General features: G+C 42.9%; 1 protein-coding gene across 2 annotated transcripts in view; it reads left to right on the forward strand.

The window, feature by feature from the left end:
* LOC143298945 (uncharacterized) overlaps nucleotides 1-15,796 on the forward strand; it is a 16,477-nt gene extending 681 nt beyond the window's left edge. The window contains exons 1-2 of one of the 2 annotated variants that reach the window (XM_076611992.1): nucleotides 7,972-8,280; nucleotides 10,627-15,796. In XM_076611992.1, the coding sequence (XP_076468107.1) occupies nucleotides 10,660-11,547 (888 nt within the window). In that variant the 5' untranslated portion in view covers nucleotides 7,972-8,280; nucleotides 10,627-10,659 and the 3' untranslated portion in view covers nucleotides 11,548-15,796. Of the gene's footprint in view, nucleotides 1-7,971; nucleotides 8,281-10,626 lie in introns of those variants that run through there. The other variant, XM_076611990.1, reaches the window with a different exon arrangement.
* Nucleotides 15,797-20,000: the final 4,204 nt, after the last annotated feature.

Genomic DNA, 20,000 nt, shown 5'->3' on the forward strand with positions numbered 1-20,000 from the left:
AGTGGTATAACGAACTCGAGTCGACAGTGAAGTCCGTTGAAACCGAGCACAGTCTATTTAACTCGTTTCTTGCATCATTACCTCGTATGGGGTCTGTTGTATCGTTATGGCTAATAATCGTGTGCTTTTCAGGTGGTACTTTTTATTTATTTATTTATTTTTTTTACATCATATCTTCAGAAAATAATATTCATGCAACATTGCGTTGCCTTTCTTTTAACATTCAATTTTGTGCGTGTGGCTGAAATGAAATTATTGTACTCACAAGCCTGTGCTTATGCGTGCGCGTACGCGCGCGTACACATGCACACAAACACGAACGAAGAGTGTGAGAGAGGGGTGGGGATCACTGTGACCCAGCCGCCGCCTCCCCCACCCTTTCCCCATTCATCAGGTGTTTTTCAGTGGTTGATGATACCAGGCTACGTATATTTGCAACGATTTGTTCTATGTCTGCATGCAAAATTTATGTGTAAATAGGTTTCTTTGTGTGTGTAGCCGCGCGTGTGCACGACAACCCGTTGAAAAGCATGCAGTTGTATCCATTATCATGTGGGTGTGCTTATTATCACACACTCCTGTCTCCTGATTAAACGCTATCCATTGTTGATGTCATGTATTATCAGTACTTGAATGACCCACTGTACAGAGGACATAGTGTAGTGTAGAACAGATTGCAAAATTTCGAAACGGTGACATGATGATTCAACATCGGAATATGGATATAAAACCTTTCTTTGTGAAAAGCGTCATAGGACACTTGCAATCGAACACTCCTTTTTTTTTTAACAGAAAATTCACAAGCACTTACACACACACATATATATATGTCTGTCTGTCTGTCTGTCTGTTTCTATACATATATATATATGTGTGTGTGTGTGTGTAAGTGCTTGTGCATTTTCTGTTAAAAAAGAAAGGAAAAAAATAAACACACACACACATACACACACATATATATATATATATATATATATTACATGTGTGTGTGTGTGTGTGTGTGTGCATCTAAATTCTACCGTATTTGTGTTACGATTTACAATTCATGTTTGTATTTTTGTACTATCCCCCGCCTCGTTATTACTTGTGACCCTGGTACACTTGGTCATTAAGACAATGTGATCTCTACTCTGTTCTTCTAGTTGTTGGCGGCAACGGCCGGAGGAGCCGTCGTAAACTTAATACGATTCGCGATTGTTGTTCTTTCCCTCCCCTGTAAGGTGAATTAAATCGACAAGATTCCCTAATCGTTTGCTCGCTTTTTAGAAAGACGGTGTCTGGTATTACTTTAAACATATTCCGCCCGGTCTGTCCCTCCCTCTGTTGCAGAATATATCTTCTCCTTCCCTCCTGTGTGTGCGTGTTCCGTTTCATTTGTCTTGTTCACACTTTAAACATTTCTTGTTGCCTACACCCTGTCCACCGTTCCCCTCCCTCCTCCACACTCCCTCCTCTGTGGGTGTGCGTCTCTCTGTCTGTCTCCCTCTCTCTGTGTCTCGGTGTCTGTCTCCCTCTCTCTCCGTCTCTCTCTCTCTCTCTCTCTCTCTCTCTCTCTCTCTCTCTCTCTCTCTCTCTCTCTCTCTCTCTCTCTCTCTTAAACTTAAATGATATCCTACTGTATCATTTGGATTTTGCGTAGAGTATGCGGATGTGTGTTTGCTATAAACAAACGATTTTGCTTGGTAGGTTATATGCTCGAAGGCCGTACGAAAGTTAAGGCCTTGGTGTAAACAATCATATTTACAGAAATTCAGTTAAGAGTAAAACCCATGCCATATTCTCTTCATCCACCCCGTCTCTTTCTGTCTCCTCTCTTGTCTGTCTCCTCCCACCCTTCTGCATCTCTGTCTGTCTGTCTCTCTATGCCGTCTGCTCACCCTTCGTAATTAAAACAAAAACAAAAGTAACACCCCCCTCACCACCACCACCACCACACACACACACACGCACACACACACGCACACACACACTTCCTCTGTCACTCTCCCCAAAATTCTCGCCGCAACCAAATCTCAAGTCTAAGGTCGTTACTCATCTGTCTCCACCTCCTCATCTTCCCTCCCGACTTGTACTTCTTTCCCCCTCTATTCCTCACCCACCCCCACACCCCTTCTCACCACCCTCTGCACCCCGCTCACGCCACCGGCACTTGGCTGCAGAGTTCCCACGCACATCTGTTGGGGGTGGGAGGGGGGTGGGGGTGAGAAGGGGTGGAGGGGGGATTGCACCGGTGGTATGGCCTTTTTGGTGGGGTGATAGGAGAGGGGGGTTGGGGGGGGGTAGTTTTAGGCAGGGAGGGGGACCATAGGAAGGGAGGGGGATGGTAAGAGGGGGGGTGGTGGCGGGGTGGAAGGGGAGATGTGGGGTGAGGGGGAACGAGATGTGCTGCAAAACGGCAAAGGTCACTGACACGTTGTAGTTGGAGCAATGATCAAAGGGGGGTATGTGGAAAAGACGTAAGAAAAATAAGAGGCTAGGGCTTTGGGGAGTTGCGAAGAGGGTGGGCATACAGTGGAAGAGGAGTAAGGAGGAGGACGGTGCATGGAGGGAGAAGGGGGGAGGGGGAGGGTTGTGGAATGGAGGAAAGACCACAAACAGTGTTTACACACTCTTGACTACAGGATTTGGGGGAAACTAGCAGGATGGGGGTCGGAGGGGGGAGGGAAACTGGTAGGATGTGGTGGGAAAGAGGGAGGAAACCGGTAGAATGGGGGTGGGGGTGCGAAGTTAGTGGTTGATAATAGTAAGTCAGTTATTTTTAAATCTATAATTACAGGTTTGTTTTCATTTTCTTGCCCACACGCTGTTTTTTTGTTGTTGTTGATAACTCTCTCTCTATCTGTCTGTCTCTCTCTCTGTCTCTCTATCTGTGTGTGTGTGTCTCTCTCTCTGTCTCTCTCTCACTCTCTCTCACTCTCACTCTGTCTCTCTCTCTCTCTCACCCGTCCCGTTTCACAGTCTGCTTTTCACTATAACTCTTTGTTTTTTGCCCATATTCTTTTCTTCTCCCCCCCCCCCCCTTTTTTTTTTAAATAATATATTTTATTTTCTGTTGTTTTCTTGTGCAGATCATTTTATTCTCTGGCCTTTTCTTTCTTCGTCAGTGTCTCAGTATTCCTACTTTTCCTTGTGTCTCTTCTTCAGTGTCAGGGATGGAGTTTCACCTTGAATACTGGAGAATGTTAATCAGTGAACGCCAAACGACTTTGGGAGGGAGGGGGGCGGGGGGAAGGAAATGAAGGAAGGAGGAACTGTACGGTTTGGATGATTTATTGGAGTTGTAATGTATTCCATCTTGTGTGCGTGTGTGCAGGCAAGAACAGGACACCAGCACGACCCACTGGCACAAATATTTTTTTTTAAACCATGTGTGAGTGGTTTATTCTCAGCGGGGTGTCTGTGCATAGGCATGTGTTCTCTTTCGTGGGGTCTTTATCATAGTACAAATTAATAGGCAGAATGTTTGGTTATATTATGTTTATATATATATATATATATATATAATAAAAAGGCAAGCAACAAGTTCTAGTTAATGTTGTGCATTGTTAGCCACACATTATGCTTGTATATATACATATGCATGCCAAGCTGTATACATTCACGGATAGCGTGGAAGTGAGACACTGGAGACTAATATAACAAGTAGTGCTGTGACTGAGAAAGGGTGGGGGTGTCAGATAATTTTACCCCAAGGAGTGTTACGTGTAGGTGCTCTGTGGCCCATTGTGACAGTTTCCTGATTCCCATGTGACCTCGATCGGGGAGAAAAATATCGGTGAATCTTATCATTTCTGTTCTTTCTGTTGTCTCTTTCCTTTTCATGTGTCCCAGATTTCTCTCTCTCTCTCTCTCTCTCTCTCTCTCTCTCTCTCTCTCTCTCTCTGTGTGTGTGTGTGAAAAAGTTGGCTCTTTTTTCTTTTTCCTTTTTTCGGGGGGGGGGGGGGGGGGTAGTGTTGGGGGGTGGGGGTGGCTTATCATATAATATTATTTAGTTGATCTTAAGCAGTTTTTAGCTGTGTGTCAGTGTCACAGTCTCACGTTTTGCAGCACTCAGAAAATTATCATAAACGTCCATGTTAGCGAAGACAGCAAAAATATGATGATAATAATAATAATAATATTGTTGTTATCATTATTATTGTCAAAATTATTCTTATACCACTTCTGCAGGTTCTACTTCTACAGGGTCGACAACCTGCTTGGCATTTCATTTACTCTCTCTCTCTCTCTCTCTCTCTCTCTCTCTCTCTCTCTCTCTCTCTCTCTCTCTCTGATTTTTTTTTTTAACCCCCAGGGTCACAAGAGAGAAACCCTGGACAAGAAAATGTCAGTGCGCTGGTGAAATACTATTTACATATTACTATTTCGTATTTTAATAGTCAGGCGGGCATTGCGGAAAAGGATGGATGCTTGCAGGGTTCACATGCTTCTAGTTTATGTACTGTACAAAAAAAGTATTTTGTTCGCTCTTCCCTCTACTTCTCTTTTGTTAAAATATAGTTGTTTGCGCGCGTGCGCACACACACATGCACGCGCGCGTGCACGCACACGCACACACACACATACACGCACACACGCACGCATGCACGCACGGCGAGAGAGAACATTCTTGACAGCTCGCCAAAAGGCATCGTAGTATCCGAAAGAATGTCCCAGTTAAAAATAGATAAATAAATGAATAAATAATGATGGTGGAGGTGGTAGTAGGGATCTCTCCATTGCAACTCACACTCTAAGAAACGTGTGTGGGTTTCTTTTGGGCGAGTTCATGTTGGATTTGGAACAGGGGAAGAGGGTCTGAGAGTTGTATATTTTGTTATTATTTTATTATCATTATCATTATTTGTTTTCTTTTTTGTGTGTTTTTAAGTTCCTAAGTCGTCTCTCCTCGTCCAGCTCCTCCCCTTGCCACACGCGCGCACACACACACACACACACACACACACACACATATATATATATATATATATATATATATAAACATGCTCACACACATAGCAGTGCACACATAAATAGCACACACACACACACACACACACACACACACACACACACAGAGCCGAAACAGGGTTATCACATCGACTCGCGATGTTTACACAACGGGAGCCAAAAGCAGATCCGACCACAGTGGGGTTTTTTGTTTTATTTTGTTTTGATTTTTGTTTGTTTTTTGGTTGTTGTTTTTTGTTGTTGTTTTTTTTGTTGTTGTTTTTTTCCAATCCAGCCTTGATGTTGACAGAGTAAGAAAGAAAGGAAACAGAGGCAGAGAGAAAATATCTCCGCGGCGGAGGTCTTCATTCCGTGGGATCCAAAAGGGAGAGAGAGAGAGCTGCCGACAGTGCTTGCTGCGGTGTAGTGCCAATTAATACTACTACTCGCTCTCTCTCTCTCTCTCTCTCTCTCACACACACACACACAGAGAGAGAGAGAGAGAGAGAGAGCTATATATAAATGACGAAGAAGAAATAAGGGAGAGAAAAAAGGAAAAGATTTTTAACGTGTGATGAGCATGATAAACTTGCTCGGGGTCAACTCGGGTCACGTTGAGTCCTGAACAAACCATAATGAAAACAACAACAACAAGAACAAAAAACATGAAAATTTCAACATTCGTTTGACAGAGAAGGATTGGGGGTGGGTGAGTCCATCACTGATGGTGGGGGTTTGGGGTGATAGAAAAGAGGATATTTCGTATTTGTTTCACTGGCAGGAAAGTACATCTCATTGTACTGATAATCAAGCACTGATACAAATACAGCCAATAGGAAAAAAAAACGAAAACACACACACACACACACACACAAGCGAGCGCGCGTGCGCGCATTTCTGTGGAATGAACTGAATTAAAAGCTGTGAAAATGTAGGCCTATATAGCACCGCACCGGGCCGGTTTTGTTTTGTTTGTCGTTGTTGTTTTTCGGGCTTTTTTCCCGTCAGTTGTGCAGTGGAACTACTTAAACATGTGATTGCCATTAAGAAGGAAAACACACACAGTCTTCAAGGATTTTGCCTCAATCCTTTTTCTCTCCCGCGACCTCTCTGCCGCCCACAAGTACTATATATAGTACTTTATTTTTTTGCTGCCCCATCATCTGCACCATTTTAGTGGTATTACTCCCATGCCGCTCATTGAGATTCCCCCATACACGACCACACCCGGGTTCGTCTGTCACAGTTCCAGTGTCGACAGTCAGCAGGGAACCATCGATGTTGAAGTCGCCAGGAGGCCACACACCAGAGGAGACCCTGCACTGCTGCTGAGTCACTTCGGTGGTGTTCAGTGGTGCATGTTCTGATTCAACGTATTTTGGACACTACCTACTAAGCCCCCTACTAACGACAATAATAGCTTAGTCGCGGAGCCAGACTGAGTGAACGTCCCTCCCAGAGTGGAGACCGCCACCACGTCCCTCAAACAACAGCCCCCCATGAATCTGCCGACACTGAAGACATTGACAGGATTCGCCCCAAGCACAGAAGTGGAGGGGTATCGAAAATGAGGTCACCATGAGAGCAGGGCATGAAAGGCCACAGACTTTGAGACTGTTTTGTTTATATTGATGATGATTATGAAGGACTGAGGAGGAGGATTACGATGTTGCTATGGAGGTCCATTTTGGTTTTGGACTGCTACGCTTCCTGTCATAATGATATCCGGCGTTAACCAGGCCCGAGAGATACAGACACTTGCAGTGTTGGTCAGGTAATTAGAGCAACACACTCAAAGACGCATCCTTGAAGTGGATGACACTCGACTGTGTGGTCCCAGTCTCCCCATTTAAGCCCACAGCACACTCAACTCTGGGTAGGACCCGGCCACGGGCCGAAAACCCACCTCCGCTGGGATTCGAACCCACGACCTCCTGGCCGTCAGTCCGCGACGCTAACTACTTCGCCACGGCGGCTGGTATAGTACAATAATTATATTCAGTACAGTTTCAAGATCTCATGGACCATATACGTCATATCTTAACGATGAAACGCGCGCGCGCACACACACACATATCCACACACACGCATGTGCGCGTACACACACACGCACACACATAACGTCCACATACACTGCTACATTATTTGAATATGCAAAGAGAATACAGTAACAACAATACTGATAAAAATAGGGGGGAAAAGCCCCAGCGCTCGCGTGTCCCTGCATGTTTTTAAAATAAAGAATCTTTCATTTACTTTATGCCGTCATGGTCTTACTAACCACAGTAAAATGAATAAATTTTGTTCAGGGAGGGGAGGTTGGGTGCTGTGCTGAGTAGGAGGGAGGTGGAGGGGGGGGGGGGTCAGTAGAGGGGGCTGGTCACACAAACCGACAGTATTGATCTGTCTGCAGCCTTCATCGCTGCTCGCGGCTGCTTGGCGAACGTGGGCGTACAGAATTGTGTGGGAGGAAGGAGGATGAGCAGAACAGGTGGGGGATTGGGGAGAGGGGTCGGGGGTTGAAGAGGGAGGAGTGCACAGAGCCACCCTGTTTTGTGCTGCTGCTTCGTGCGTTTCCAGTTGGCGTCTGTCCGTTCCATGACCAGAGATGAAGGTTTCAGTATCCACACCCATGTCTGGCCCGTTCGTTCCAGTGCAGTCACCATTCATCGGAACTGATAGTTTTGTTGACAGTGCAAGAATTATGTACAACGCTCTTGTGAAAGGCATGGAACAAGCCGCGCATCATTAATCAGACCAGTGTTCATTTCTCATTGAAAGTAGCAGCGGCTGCAACACAGAAAAACCAAAGCTCAGAAGTTCCGACCGCACTGTTGCTTGTGGCTCGCTGCTGGCCCCGAAAACTGCTCAGTGCCCCCCGCCCCCCCCCCCCCTCCCCCTCCCCCACCCAATCCCACCCCTACCACCAACATTGGCAACCTTCCACCCCTTCGCGTCAAAATGAGTCCGCCCAAGCCGGAAGTTTCCCGAGAGGTCATCAATGCTGGGTTCAGATAGCAGTCATGAAGTTCCAAGCGGAGAGGGACTGACTGAGTTCTTTGCAACGTCTCTGCTTTTTTGCAGCATGCTGTGCAGATGGGAATTCTGCGATTGATTGGTGATTTCTTCGTGACAAAAAAAGGCGTGCAGCAGCAGTTTATGTGAATTTCGCGTTGCAGACGACGAAGCTAAACGAATCTGTAGCTTATTACGCGGGCGTATCAACCTTCGCTGGAACGGCCAGACGCATTGCCTTTTCGACCGAGCGAGGCCAGATTGTGTTTGCAGCGCTGACCGACAAAATGCATGGCGCGTTATGGTTTAGCACTCGCAACGCCCCCGTGTTTTCAGGTCTGGATTATTTGCATCTTTTGGCGTGTGACAGTGACTTCAGGAATGGATGTGAGCTTTTCTGTCAAGGACAGATGCTGATGTTTACGTGTCAACTTAGTCAGTTATGTGTGGGTGCATGCATAGTCTGAAGGAGATCACTGCGAAAAATAGCACAATCGGAAAAGGAGAGGAGGGGTATGTGAAGGAAATGGGAGAGGTAGGGTGGGTGATATAATAGAGATCTATGCGGGTACAAACAAACAAACAGAACAACAACAAAAAACCACCACCAAAACTGCTGGGATGTTCGGTGCGAGCTGACAGAAATTAATGGGCTCGTCCCCGTCAATGTTATTGTTCACATTCAGATACAGACAAGCGACAGGTTGAGTGTAAACAGAGGTCATTAGAAACGAGCCGAGGGACTTGTGAATGATTGCAGATTGCTCTTTGGGGACATTTGTGTACTCTCCCAATCTCAGTTTGATTTCAGTCGGGCAGATCTCACACTTCATTCATGTTTGCTTCATTTCAGGAATAAAAGTACATAATGACACTATTGGTTAATCCCAGAACTCACTAAACCTGTGCTTACACACACGCCTGTATGTGCACACACATACAAAAAATGATATGTATATGAACATGTGCACACGCGCGCACACACACACACACACACACACACTGCACACACACACAGCATATACATATATATACACACAGCATATACATATATATACACACTGTTGAACTTCATTTGTAAAGATACACATCTGCATAGATCAGTGGAAAGGCACTTGCAGGGGAGTGGAAAGTATTAGTTTTGTTGGGGGGCAGGAAGCACATGTTAAAACAGCCAGCAGTAAAAGGCATGAATCATGAATGGCATAAAGTTTCAGTTTTGGCTTAAAAAAAAAAAAAAAAATGATGGAGGTTTTTACCAGTGCAAAGTTTGTCAAGTTATTTGCCCTTTTTTTTCTTTTTTTTTTTTTAATTCATCAAAGCAGGGTGTCATTTATTTAGATCTTTTGACTGATGTATTAAAAAATGTATCTTATGGAAGGTTGGTTAAGAAAATAAAACCAGAATGTGACTGATAATTATATTGCAGTTCATGCCATTGCAGTCAGTGAAATCTTGCTTTTTCTCTCTTTTATATATATATATATATATATTATATATATATATATATATATATATATATATATATATGTATACATGCATGGATTTGCAAGGAATTTTAAAAAAAATTTCTTCTTCTGCAGGAAGTAGTTGATAAAGTCTGGTCTCAAGTTTTGGCAATATCCACATTTCTTCCCCTCCACTCCTCTGTGTGGCTGACAGAGTGAACATCCACACCTTGTTGTGAACACTACAAATTCCGTCTTGAAGGGAAACATTGTGGATTTTGCCCCGTTTAAAAAAAAAAAAAAAATCTTATACAGTGAAATATGCTCAGTGAGTGAAGATGTGTAAACCTTCTTTGGGGGTTTCGTGTACACATGTATTCACACATAGATACTGTACATGCACATGAATGTATGCATTGTGCATACACATGCATGCATGCACAACCATGGACTGAACACGATAAAAGAAAATGCATATGATACATTGTTTAAATATTTGGAAACATCAATTGTGTGTATCAAAATTCATGTTTCTACAGATGGGTGTGTAAAGTTGTATGAATGATTGACATTCAAATTAATATAGTCAGTTAATCAGCAGTATGAAGTATGAATTAACAAGTAGTAGAAGCACTATAAGTATGACTGTTGACTGTCTTGCCGTCAGGAATGCATGTAACTTCAAGCCATTGCTGCTACAGTGCTAGGGCTTTCTGTTCTTCTGCTTCGTTTGTCGGATGCAACTACCACGTTCACTTGTATGTTCATGAGTGGGCTTTTACGTGTATGACTGGTTGTTTTTTGTTTGTTTTTTGTTTGTTTTTTTTATATATAACCCCGCCATGTAGGCAGCCATACTCTGTTTTCGGGGTGGGCTTTCTATTAACTTAGTGTAACAGGCTTATTGATAGGAGGTACAGTGAAGTAAACCCACAAAGATAAACAGTAAATATGTTATTTGATAAATGTCTCTCTGTGTCCTGTTTGTTTTTGTTTGTTTTGTGAGTATTTTTCTTACAACATTCTTTCTTTGGAAAGGGGGAAAAAAATATTTTACCGATTTTTTTTTTTTTATGTGGATATATCATGCAGTTGTCAGTATTTTTCTTACATTCTTTCTCTGGAAAGGAAAAAAAAAAGTATTTTACAGATTTTTTTTTATGTGGATATATCATATGCAGCATACATATGTGTTATGCAACATTATTTTACATTGTTATTGTGCCTATTTCAGATTAACAGCATGAGCCCCAACGGCTAGAGGGGGATGCCCCTCCTGACCTGGGAGCCAGCGCTACAGCCAATGAGAACGTCCTCTCTTCGGACTCTCCCCCTGCCAGATGCACCCCCTTCACAGGGAATCGTCACCTTGGGGCAGGTGAGGTGTGGGCCTCGTGCTATCAACGAATATGTTGACAGCCCGCGGCCACGCCCCCTCGTCCACCTCAAGCACCACCACCTGGGGGTGAACTCCCCCCTGCCACCCACCCCCACCACCCCAGCTCTACCTGGAAACGGCCACACGGTCAGTCTGCCCTGCCGGACCAACCAGCGCACCCCCACAGGTGGAGTAGGGGGAGGAGGGGGCTTGACCAATGCTGGGGTGGGTGGTGGTGGTGGTGTGGTGTCCACGCAGCCATCCAAGTCTCCGCCACCACTCAAAGAGGAGGCTGGGGGTGAGGGTGGGGGGAAGGAGGACCGTCACTCATCCATCATCTGCTCGCAGTGCGGCAAGTGTCGCTGCACTGCATGTTCCGAGCCCAGGGAGCTGCCGGTGCGATGGTGTTGTGGGGATCGTTACGAACTGAGTGCTCGTAAGGCTGTAGACGTGGGGACCTGCTTCTGTTGTGTTCAGACTGTGTTCTATCACTGCGGGGCAGAGGAGGACAACACATGTTATGATAACCCATGTGCGTGTGGTGGCACCAAGTGCTGCTCACGATGGGCGTGCCTGGCGGCCTCAGCGCTGTTCCTGCCCTGTCTGTGGTGTTACTGGCCGCTGAGGGGGTGTCTGGCTGCCTCCAAGGCATGCTACAACTGCTGCCGCAAAAAGGGCTGCCAGTGCACACGGCAGCCCACCGACAAGACCCCATCCAACTTCTCCCAGACAAGACGTTTGCTGATCGAGTCGGAGAGTTCCTCATCTAGCACCTGAAAGAGCTGAGGACTGTGGCCAGTTGACTGTAGTACACTGGATGAGTGAAGAATCTCTTCCAACTGTGGTGATAATGCGGGTCTTGTTTTGGGGTGTTCTTTGGGGAGGGGTGGGGGATGGGGGGGGTTAAGATGGGTTTCAGCTTCTTGAGGACAAGGAAGCACCTGTGTGTGTGGAAATGGGGAAGAAGGGGGAAAGACAGATTAGAAGTGACACAGAAATCTATAAAATACGCAAGACTGCTGCATGTGTGAATGTGTCAGTGTTGGTGTGTTGTCAGTGTGTACCTGCCTGGTAAATATGCATGCAAAGATAAGTAGTGAGTTAAAGGGGGTGTTAAAGTGTTCATTTGTTGTTTTGTTTTGTGACATTTTGAAAAATTTGAGTGTGCTGTCTTGATTTCTGTGAAACATCCTGGTAAAATTGTGTTGTTGTTTTTTTTCCACCTGTATGCTGGCTTGGCTCTTTCCTGTCTTTGATATATGACCAGAAAATATGTTGGGAAGAGTCATGAAAAATCTTTGTAATCTATTTGAAAACAAAGCAACAACAAAAACAGCGCTACAACTGTTGTGGTTTGAATGGTTACAATGAACAGTCAGCAACCCTAGATTACCTGTACCACATGCATCTTTCAATGTTTCCATCAACAATCTGTTAAGTTCACTCAAGAAGAAAGATGCTAGGATAATGTTGACCATTTATTGTGCAGCCCTTACAGATACATGGTGCAGAGTTGGGGCGGGGGGGAAGTGTGCTGTGTTTGTGTGTATGTGTTTGTGCAAGGTTATAGAAGGTGCAAGGGCATGATGTGGATATTGATGTGATAGAGCAAATGTTCATCTTCCCAGCCCCACCACCCCCTCACCCCCGCCCCCACCCTCCGATGGATGATTGTGTACAGTGACCAGGAGGTTGTTATAGCGTCATGCTACTGTGCTTTCAGACTTGTCACATGGAATCAGGCTCAGGGTTAATGTGATGAACTGTGGACAGGTCCCCCTGCCTGCCTGTTGCTCCAGGCTGCAGTGTGCGTCTGTCCGTACGCCTGTCTACTCCCCCACCCCCCACCCCTAACTTTTCTCAGTGTTTCCACTACACAGGCCAAGAGATGCATTTCTAATGAACGTTTGCTGATAAATGGCAGAGTTGGTTTACAACAGAAATCAACAAAACAAACCATTATATAATTATAATTATTATTCTATAGAAATAAGAAAATAAAAAGAGAGAGAAAAAGGATTTTTTTCAATGTTGAATTGTTGTGGTGTAAATTGTATATCTATATTATGTATGTTATAACTGGCATTGAGATGTCATTCTGAATTCATTCTTTTTTGTTATTAATTTATTTTTGGACACAGTGAACTTGCCAAGCACTGCTAGAGCTGTACTGGTTACTGTGGATCAAGACAAAAAGAAGCATAATCACTATGATATAAATCTGATACGTTTTCATGTGTTTTCTGTTTATGTTAAATGTTATACTTTCAATCTTTAGATTTAGAAGCTCATAATTTTTTTCCCCCCATTATCTGTTCATATTCACTTCCTTGTGGTTTTTGAGTTTAGAAAATTATCTAGCATCTCATCAGACACGATGTGCTCGATAGACAGTCACTGTGTTAGTATATTATCATCTGAGAGTTGGTAATTTTTTCTAGGAGGCCAATATTTGTCATCAAAATTTGTTTGATGTGATAAATTGCATTCATTTGACAAAACTTGGTTTATAAAACCAGTCTTCTTTCTTTCTTTTTTTTTTTTTTTTCCTTTCTTTTTCTTTTTATCTTTAGATTGAGCAGACGGATGGTGTGAATGTTCTTTGTAAAAAAACAACAACACTTTTTATCATTGAAATTTTCGTTTGTGACTTGGTTTGTTTTTATCATTTTTTTTATGCCCAGGTTATAAAAATATATATATATTTTTTTATATGTCCTTCATGGGTGGTTGGGCTGAACACAGGAATTCGGCACCATTGCAGGCTGTTTTATGACTTCGGTACTTGTGTGCATGCACATGCATGCATGTGCACGTGTGCGCACGCACACACACACACACATACACACACACACCGACTGAGTCACTGAGTCCTACTTTGAATCATGGAAAATTCAAGATAACAGTATCATGAGTATGCCTAACAACTTCCTGACAAATTGAACAGAAAAACTGCCATTGAACATCAAGTCTCTGCAGATTTGTAGAAAATTACAATATAAGTGTATATTTAGGGGAAGGCTTTATTTTTTCATTGGGTGGTGGTTGTTTTTTTGTTTGTTTCTTTTTTTTTTATTATTAAGCTTTTGTATGACTGTGAGGTCTTTCCAGTATAGCTGTGTAAATGATATGGTAGGTTGAGGAAAAATAAAAAATAAAAGGTTCTTGGTTTTGGCATGCACAGCTTTTTAGATTGTCTGTCAATCTATGTTCCCTTGCTTTCCAAGTTGTTGAGTTTTCTAGGAAAAACTCCCTTTTTGTGATACTTGATTACATTACATGTAATTAGTTATAACGCCCACGATCTAAAATTCAGCAAGTGTTACATATGTGTTATTGATAAGTAGTGTTGAACGTAACTGGTCTTTTGCTTTCTATATTGTGTCTGTGATCACTTGGCATGATGTGACTGGTTCTGACACTGTCTCGGCATTATGGGGTCAAACAGTTGACCTGTGCATGTTTTGTTGTTTTTTTTTTGGTTTTGGGGTTTGTTTGTTTTTTTCCCCTGTGGATTGAGCCATGTTCTGCACCTCGTGATGGAGATTTAACAAGAGCACTTTGAGACAGCTCATGTCGCCATGAAGGCTGAGCCGTCTACTATGTTTTGTTGTTTTTTTTCCTTTGGTGTCTGTCTTTCTGTCATACTTTTTATGATGTAATGGATACAATTTTTGTGCTCTCTCTCTCGATGACCTTGTTACCTAACTTTCTATGGTCTTGATTTTGTTACTGGTTCATATTTTTCTTCATCATGTACTGAGTAAACGGAGTGACATTTTGAAATGAAACCCGGAGGCTAGAGCTCAACACATGCATGTACACAAGCAATCACACTCACAGACACACACGCATACACGCTTGCGCACAGAGAGGCTACCAACACATACAAGAGGCAAAATGAGAGCCTTATCAGAAGCTGAATGCTTGTGATGTGTTGAAAGCTATAATTTGGAAAATGACTTAAAAGTTTGTTTTTGAAAGAATTTTTAACATGGGTCCATTCATTTATTGAAGGCTTTGAAACGTGCTATATGTAGTTTATTATTCATTTAGTTTTGCGACGCTGAAGTACTGTGCCAGCAATTGAAATGTTATAACTAGATGAGGCTTATTAGAGATACAGTGAACTGATGTATTCACAGCTATTTTGCTTCTGATTGAAGAGGGGGTGGTGCATGGGAGAGAAATGAGAGTGAGGGTGGAGACCAGTGAGAGTGAATAGTTAGGACAAGTGAGAGCAGAAAGGGGGAGGACAGATTAGAAAAAAAAGGGGGGGGGGGGGGACAGATTATGTCATTGATACGCACTGCATCATGAAAGAATCTTGCGCATGCCAGACCCCACCCACTGGGTGTCCAATGTGCAGTCTCCCCTTCCCCCTCTCCCCCCATCTCTATTCCTCCCCCACCAGTCAGAAAATCAGGGACATAGAATTTTGGGTGAGGAAACAGTGGTGTGTTGATTGTACACTCTCTTTCTTCATTAAACTGCTAAGAGTGAAACTGATGAATTAATTGCAAGAATTAACTACGCATGATGAGGAATCCATTACTATGTTCAGGTAGTTCTGTCTATTGTGAATCTTGTTTTTGTTTGTTTGTCTAAGTGAAAGATCTGTGTGTGTGTGTGCGTTTTATCATTTTGTGATTTGTGTAATTGTTACAGTGTCTCTGCCAAAACGAAATTGGGCATTGAACGACAAGAGGTTTGGGGACTGAGAGGGAAGTTGTGAAGAATACCTGTGTCTCTTCTCTGTCGTTCTGCAATTTGTCTTTTGTATTATTGCACACTGTGCTTGTGCCAAAAGGGAAGATGGCATTGATCGATAGCCAACAGACGTTTTTGGAGATGGTACGAAGGAATTATTGGTTCTGTTGATGTTTTTGACAGACTGGCTTTTTTTTCCTGAGCATGTTTGGGGTTTAGACAGGGATTGGCAGTGTGACTTTGGCATGTTCATTGGTGTCATCTTTCTAAAGTGTTGTGAGGTGTTGTGTTTTTGGTTTCTTTTGTTGTTCTTGATCCATCCATTTGTTTGGGGGGGGGGGGGGGGGGGGGGGGGGGGGGGGACTGAAAAGAAAAGAGAAATGGATACATGTGCTAGCTTGCCTTTTTTTTCTGGGGGTGGGGGGTTAGATTTTGTGCTTTTTCCAAAACTCTTTTCCAAGGAGAGTGATTAAGTCATTGATGTATATTGCATGTGTTAAATGAAATTTTATTGTACCAACTGTATCAATGTATGGAATGAATTTCCTGTTGTAACAAGTTTGTCAGGACTGTCCAGATCATCTCACCACTCACCAGGAAAAATGCCAAATGGGCAAAAACGCCAATATCAGAAGCTAAAACATCTTGGATCATATTTTTTATTCTCATTCCTGTCTTGACAGTAAGTATTGTTAACATTTTACTGTAGGTAAAATAGGAAATAAAATGGTGTGTTGCACTCGAGATAAACTTGTGCCCACCATGAAGCCCTCTAATCTGACCTTCACACCCAGAAAGACCAGGTAAAGCACCTGTAGTGGTTAGGATCATGTGGTGGAAGGTTAGGGGTCAACATTAACCTGTCCGTGTTTGTTGAACTTTTGGTAGACCAATGAGAGGACATCTGGGAAGTTGTGGCTGGGACCATCACTTGTCAAGACTATAATCCAGGTTTTTGCAGTATGGTGTGGATGGCAGTGGGAAGATTGTTTTCTTGGCTGAAGAAGATTGCCCTCTTCACAGATCAGAATCTGATAGTGGATGTCAGTGGCATTAACCCAGCCAAGTGGTTCTTGCTTTTGTGTGTTAATCAGCTGCAACACCCTCATTTCTTTGTACGTTACATAGTAATGTGGGAGTGGGGCTTTTACATGCACGATCGTTTTTACCCTGCCATGTGGTCAGTCTTACTGTATTTGGGGATGTGCTGTTGGCGATAGCCCTCCAAACTCTGACATGAATTCTGAGATCTTTCACCTGCACATTATGTTTTCTGCATGCCTATAATGAGGTTCAGGCACATGCAGGTCTGCATATTTGTGTACTTGGAAGATGGGGGGAAAATATCTGTCCTAAACCCACCAGGTGCTATGACCCAGGATTCAAACTTTGCCCCCCCATTCAGTGTCATCTTTTTTTTCTTTCTTAAGTCTACTAGTTCTGTTGATAGTTATTCCCTGCTTAGATGGTGGTCCAAGCATTGGTTTGTTAGTGGTGGAGGTGTGTGGAGAATTGATGTATGGATGTTAAGTGTGAACACAGTTGATGTGGTCTGTCAGCGAAGGACAATGTTGACAGCCTTTAAAAGGCAGACACATTCCATCGCATTGCTCTGTACTGGACTGTGACTTGTTTTTCTCATGTTTGATTCGCAGGAGTGAGGGGGTTGTGGGGTGGAAATAAGGTAATGCACGGGGTCAGCACCTAGCTCATCTGGATGGTTGTGCATGTCTCTGTGACAAACTTGATGGCTGACAATAGCACACCTGTTTCAGATATATATATATATATATATATATATATAGTTTCCACACTTTCATGGTTTTATTTTTAACCATCCCTTATTTTGCAAACAGTTTACCGTATGAAAGTAAAAAAAGAAAGAAAGAAACTCTTTAACACACGCATATATGCATATGCACATGCACACACATACACATCATTGGATAGTTATGTTCTTTAGTAACAGGTTGCACCAGTACAGTGGAACCATTATCAGAGTGATTTCATTTTCACAGTGCAGTCAGCACCAAATCACAAAAATGAAAACACACTGAAAATAAGGAAAGAAATGGTTTTATTATTCTGTTAATTGAAAGTTGTTCATTAAAAAAGAATAAAAGTGAAAGCTGCTGTCCTTGAATCCTATCTTTCATTAACTCACTCTTTTTTTTCTGTTCTTTGTATCCCTCATGTTATTCCTTCATTCATAAAATTCATAATAGGATTTTATTTTTAAATTAAACCATGGTTTGAGGGCTGATGATAGAATCACAGAGATTTTGTAGAGATGCCCTGCTTGTCACAGTTTCCCATTGCTAGTGGCTGATTCTGAACGTTGAACACTCTTGTTTCAAAAACTGTTCCCACTTCTGACAATCATTTCAATCCTTAACATGCCCATGGTGGTTTGCACTTAACAACAGTTATTAGAATTATCATGGACTCTTTTTCTTTTTCTTTTCTTTTTTTTTCTTTTTTGTATTGCTTTTATGATGGACATTTCATGATATATTTGCTGTATGGTGTATGTGTTAAGTCATTGTTATAACTTTTTGACTGTATCAGAATATTATTCTGACTTCATTAGTTGTCATGAGCCAGTGTGCAGATTATGGGAGCGGCTATTATCAGGACCAACTTTTCTGTTTGTTCAGAAACCAAGATTGATAATCATTGGGTTCTCTCTCTCTCTCTCTCTCTCTCTCTCTCTCTCTATTTATTTTTTTATTTAAAATTTTGTTGTTGTTGACATGATTCTATCAGACCATTCTAAAATTTGCAGTCTCACTTCAGTTTTTTTTTCTTACTGTAAAAGGGTAGGAAGGAAAGAAAGGTACAATGTTGTTTGGGATTGTTATGAAACGGACCACTTCAAAGTTAAAACGTTCCTAGGTTCTTTTCCATTATTTTTTTCTTTCATTCACAATTTTGACAAAGCGTAATTTTAAAAAGAATGCCCCCATCATTTTTCTTTTCTTTGTAAATATAATAAAGCAAGGAGATGGAAAGGGATGAATCATTACATGGAATCAGTTTGGGTTTGTTTGGTTGTTTTGTTTTTTTTTGGGGGGGGTTTGTTTGTTTTTTTGTTGTTGTTTTTTTTCATATTTTTTGGATCAGTGAATCGGTAAATACTGTTCCTTGATGTGTGTTTTCTAGTTTCGTCACATTGATAGATTACCAGGAAGAGGGAAAGGAGGGTGGGAGGGAGCAGATTGCCATTATGTGTACTGTTGGGGATCGGGGGCGGCATGCCTGTTTATAGTAACAAACGGACCAAGATTCGCAGAACTATGTTTTGTATGCCGCCAAACATCTTGTCTGCAGAAAAAAAACGATTGGCTTTCAGGCAGAGAGTGAGTGACCCAAACGGCATCACTTTGTCATTCTGATGTTCTCTCTCTCCCTACTTCCCTTCCTCCCTTCTTCTGCTTTTATCTTTCCATGCTGCCATACAAACGCCAGAAAACATTATTCATCATTACTAGCATTAAAAAAAATTTTTTTGTTTTTTGTTTTGCTGTTGCCTAACACCACCCCCACCCTCTCTCTCTCTCTCTCTCTCTCTCTGTCGCTCTCTTTCTCTTCTCTCTCTCTCTCTCTCTTGTTTCTTCGTTGTTGTTTTGTTGTTTTTTTTGGAGGGGGGAGAGGGGGGGGTGTTCAACCCAGCATTTTGTGTCTCTGGTGACTAAAATCACAGGGAAATAAGTACTGAGATGTGAATGATCTTTGCAGTCCTGTTTTCCCAACATGAGCTGTTGTGTATGAACGATGTGATGGAGATTTGGGGGGCATGGGGGTTGGGGGTGGGGGGGGATCAAGGACTGTGAGGCGGGCTGCATAGGGTGGGGTTGGTGCAATGCTGATGATGATGACACTTAAACTTCCAACATGACCAGGTAGGGGCACATCTTGGGGGCCTGCTGCGTTTTTCCTCTGAAGATGGTGGTTAGGGCTTAAGTGGTTTGGTGAGGTACTGAGGACTGGAGTGTGTCAGTCGAGTCTGGGAAATCTCTTGGTGATGGTGTGTGAGAAACGGTTCCGTCTGAATGGCTTGCATTGTGCATGTTATCGGGAGGGGTTGGGGTATTGCCAGCTGACTGCCGGGAGTGGAAAGAGAAGAAAGGCCCTTGCTTGTTGGGGTCCTCTGAAGAGACAGAATGGAGTTCCTCATCGGTGACAGAATGAGGGGTTTGCTGCCTTCACGGATGGGGGTAGTTCGGGTTCTCTTTTGGATCTAGTTTGAGAAATAGTTCCTTGCACATCAGCTCAACCGCTGGAATGGGATTTTTTTTCTTTTGCCCCCAGTTAGTGACAGGACTGAAATCTTGGAAGGTCTGAACTGATGGTGGGAAAAAAGAAAGACTCAGGACACTTAGTGTGGGATACTGTTTTGGACAGAGTGGAAGACTGCTGAATAGGAAAGGATAACGACAAGCCAAGTTTTCTAAGGCTTCAGATTTATTGGAAACTTGGCTTGTTTCACTTTCGTGTGTCCAGTTTAAACCCGGTTTCTT

Source organism: Babylonia areolata, chromosome 24 (assembly GCF_041734735.1).
Source record: "Babylonia areolata isolate BAREFJ2019XMU chromosome 24, ASM4173473v1, whole genome shotgun sequence".
Lineage (NCBI taxonomy): Eukaryota > Metazoa > Mollusca > Gastropoda > Neogastropoda > Buccinidae > Babylonia > Babylonia areolata.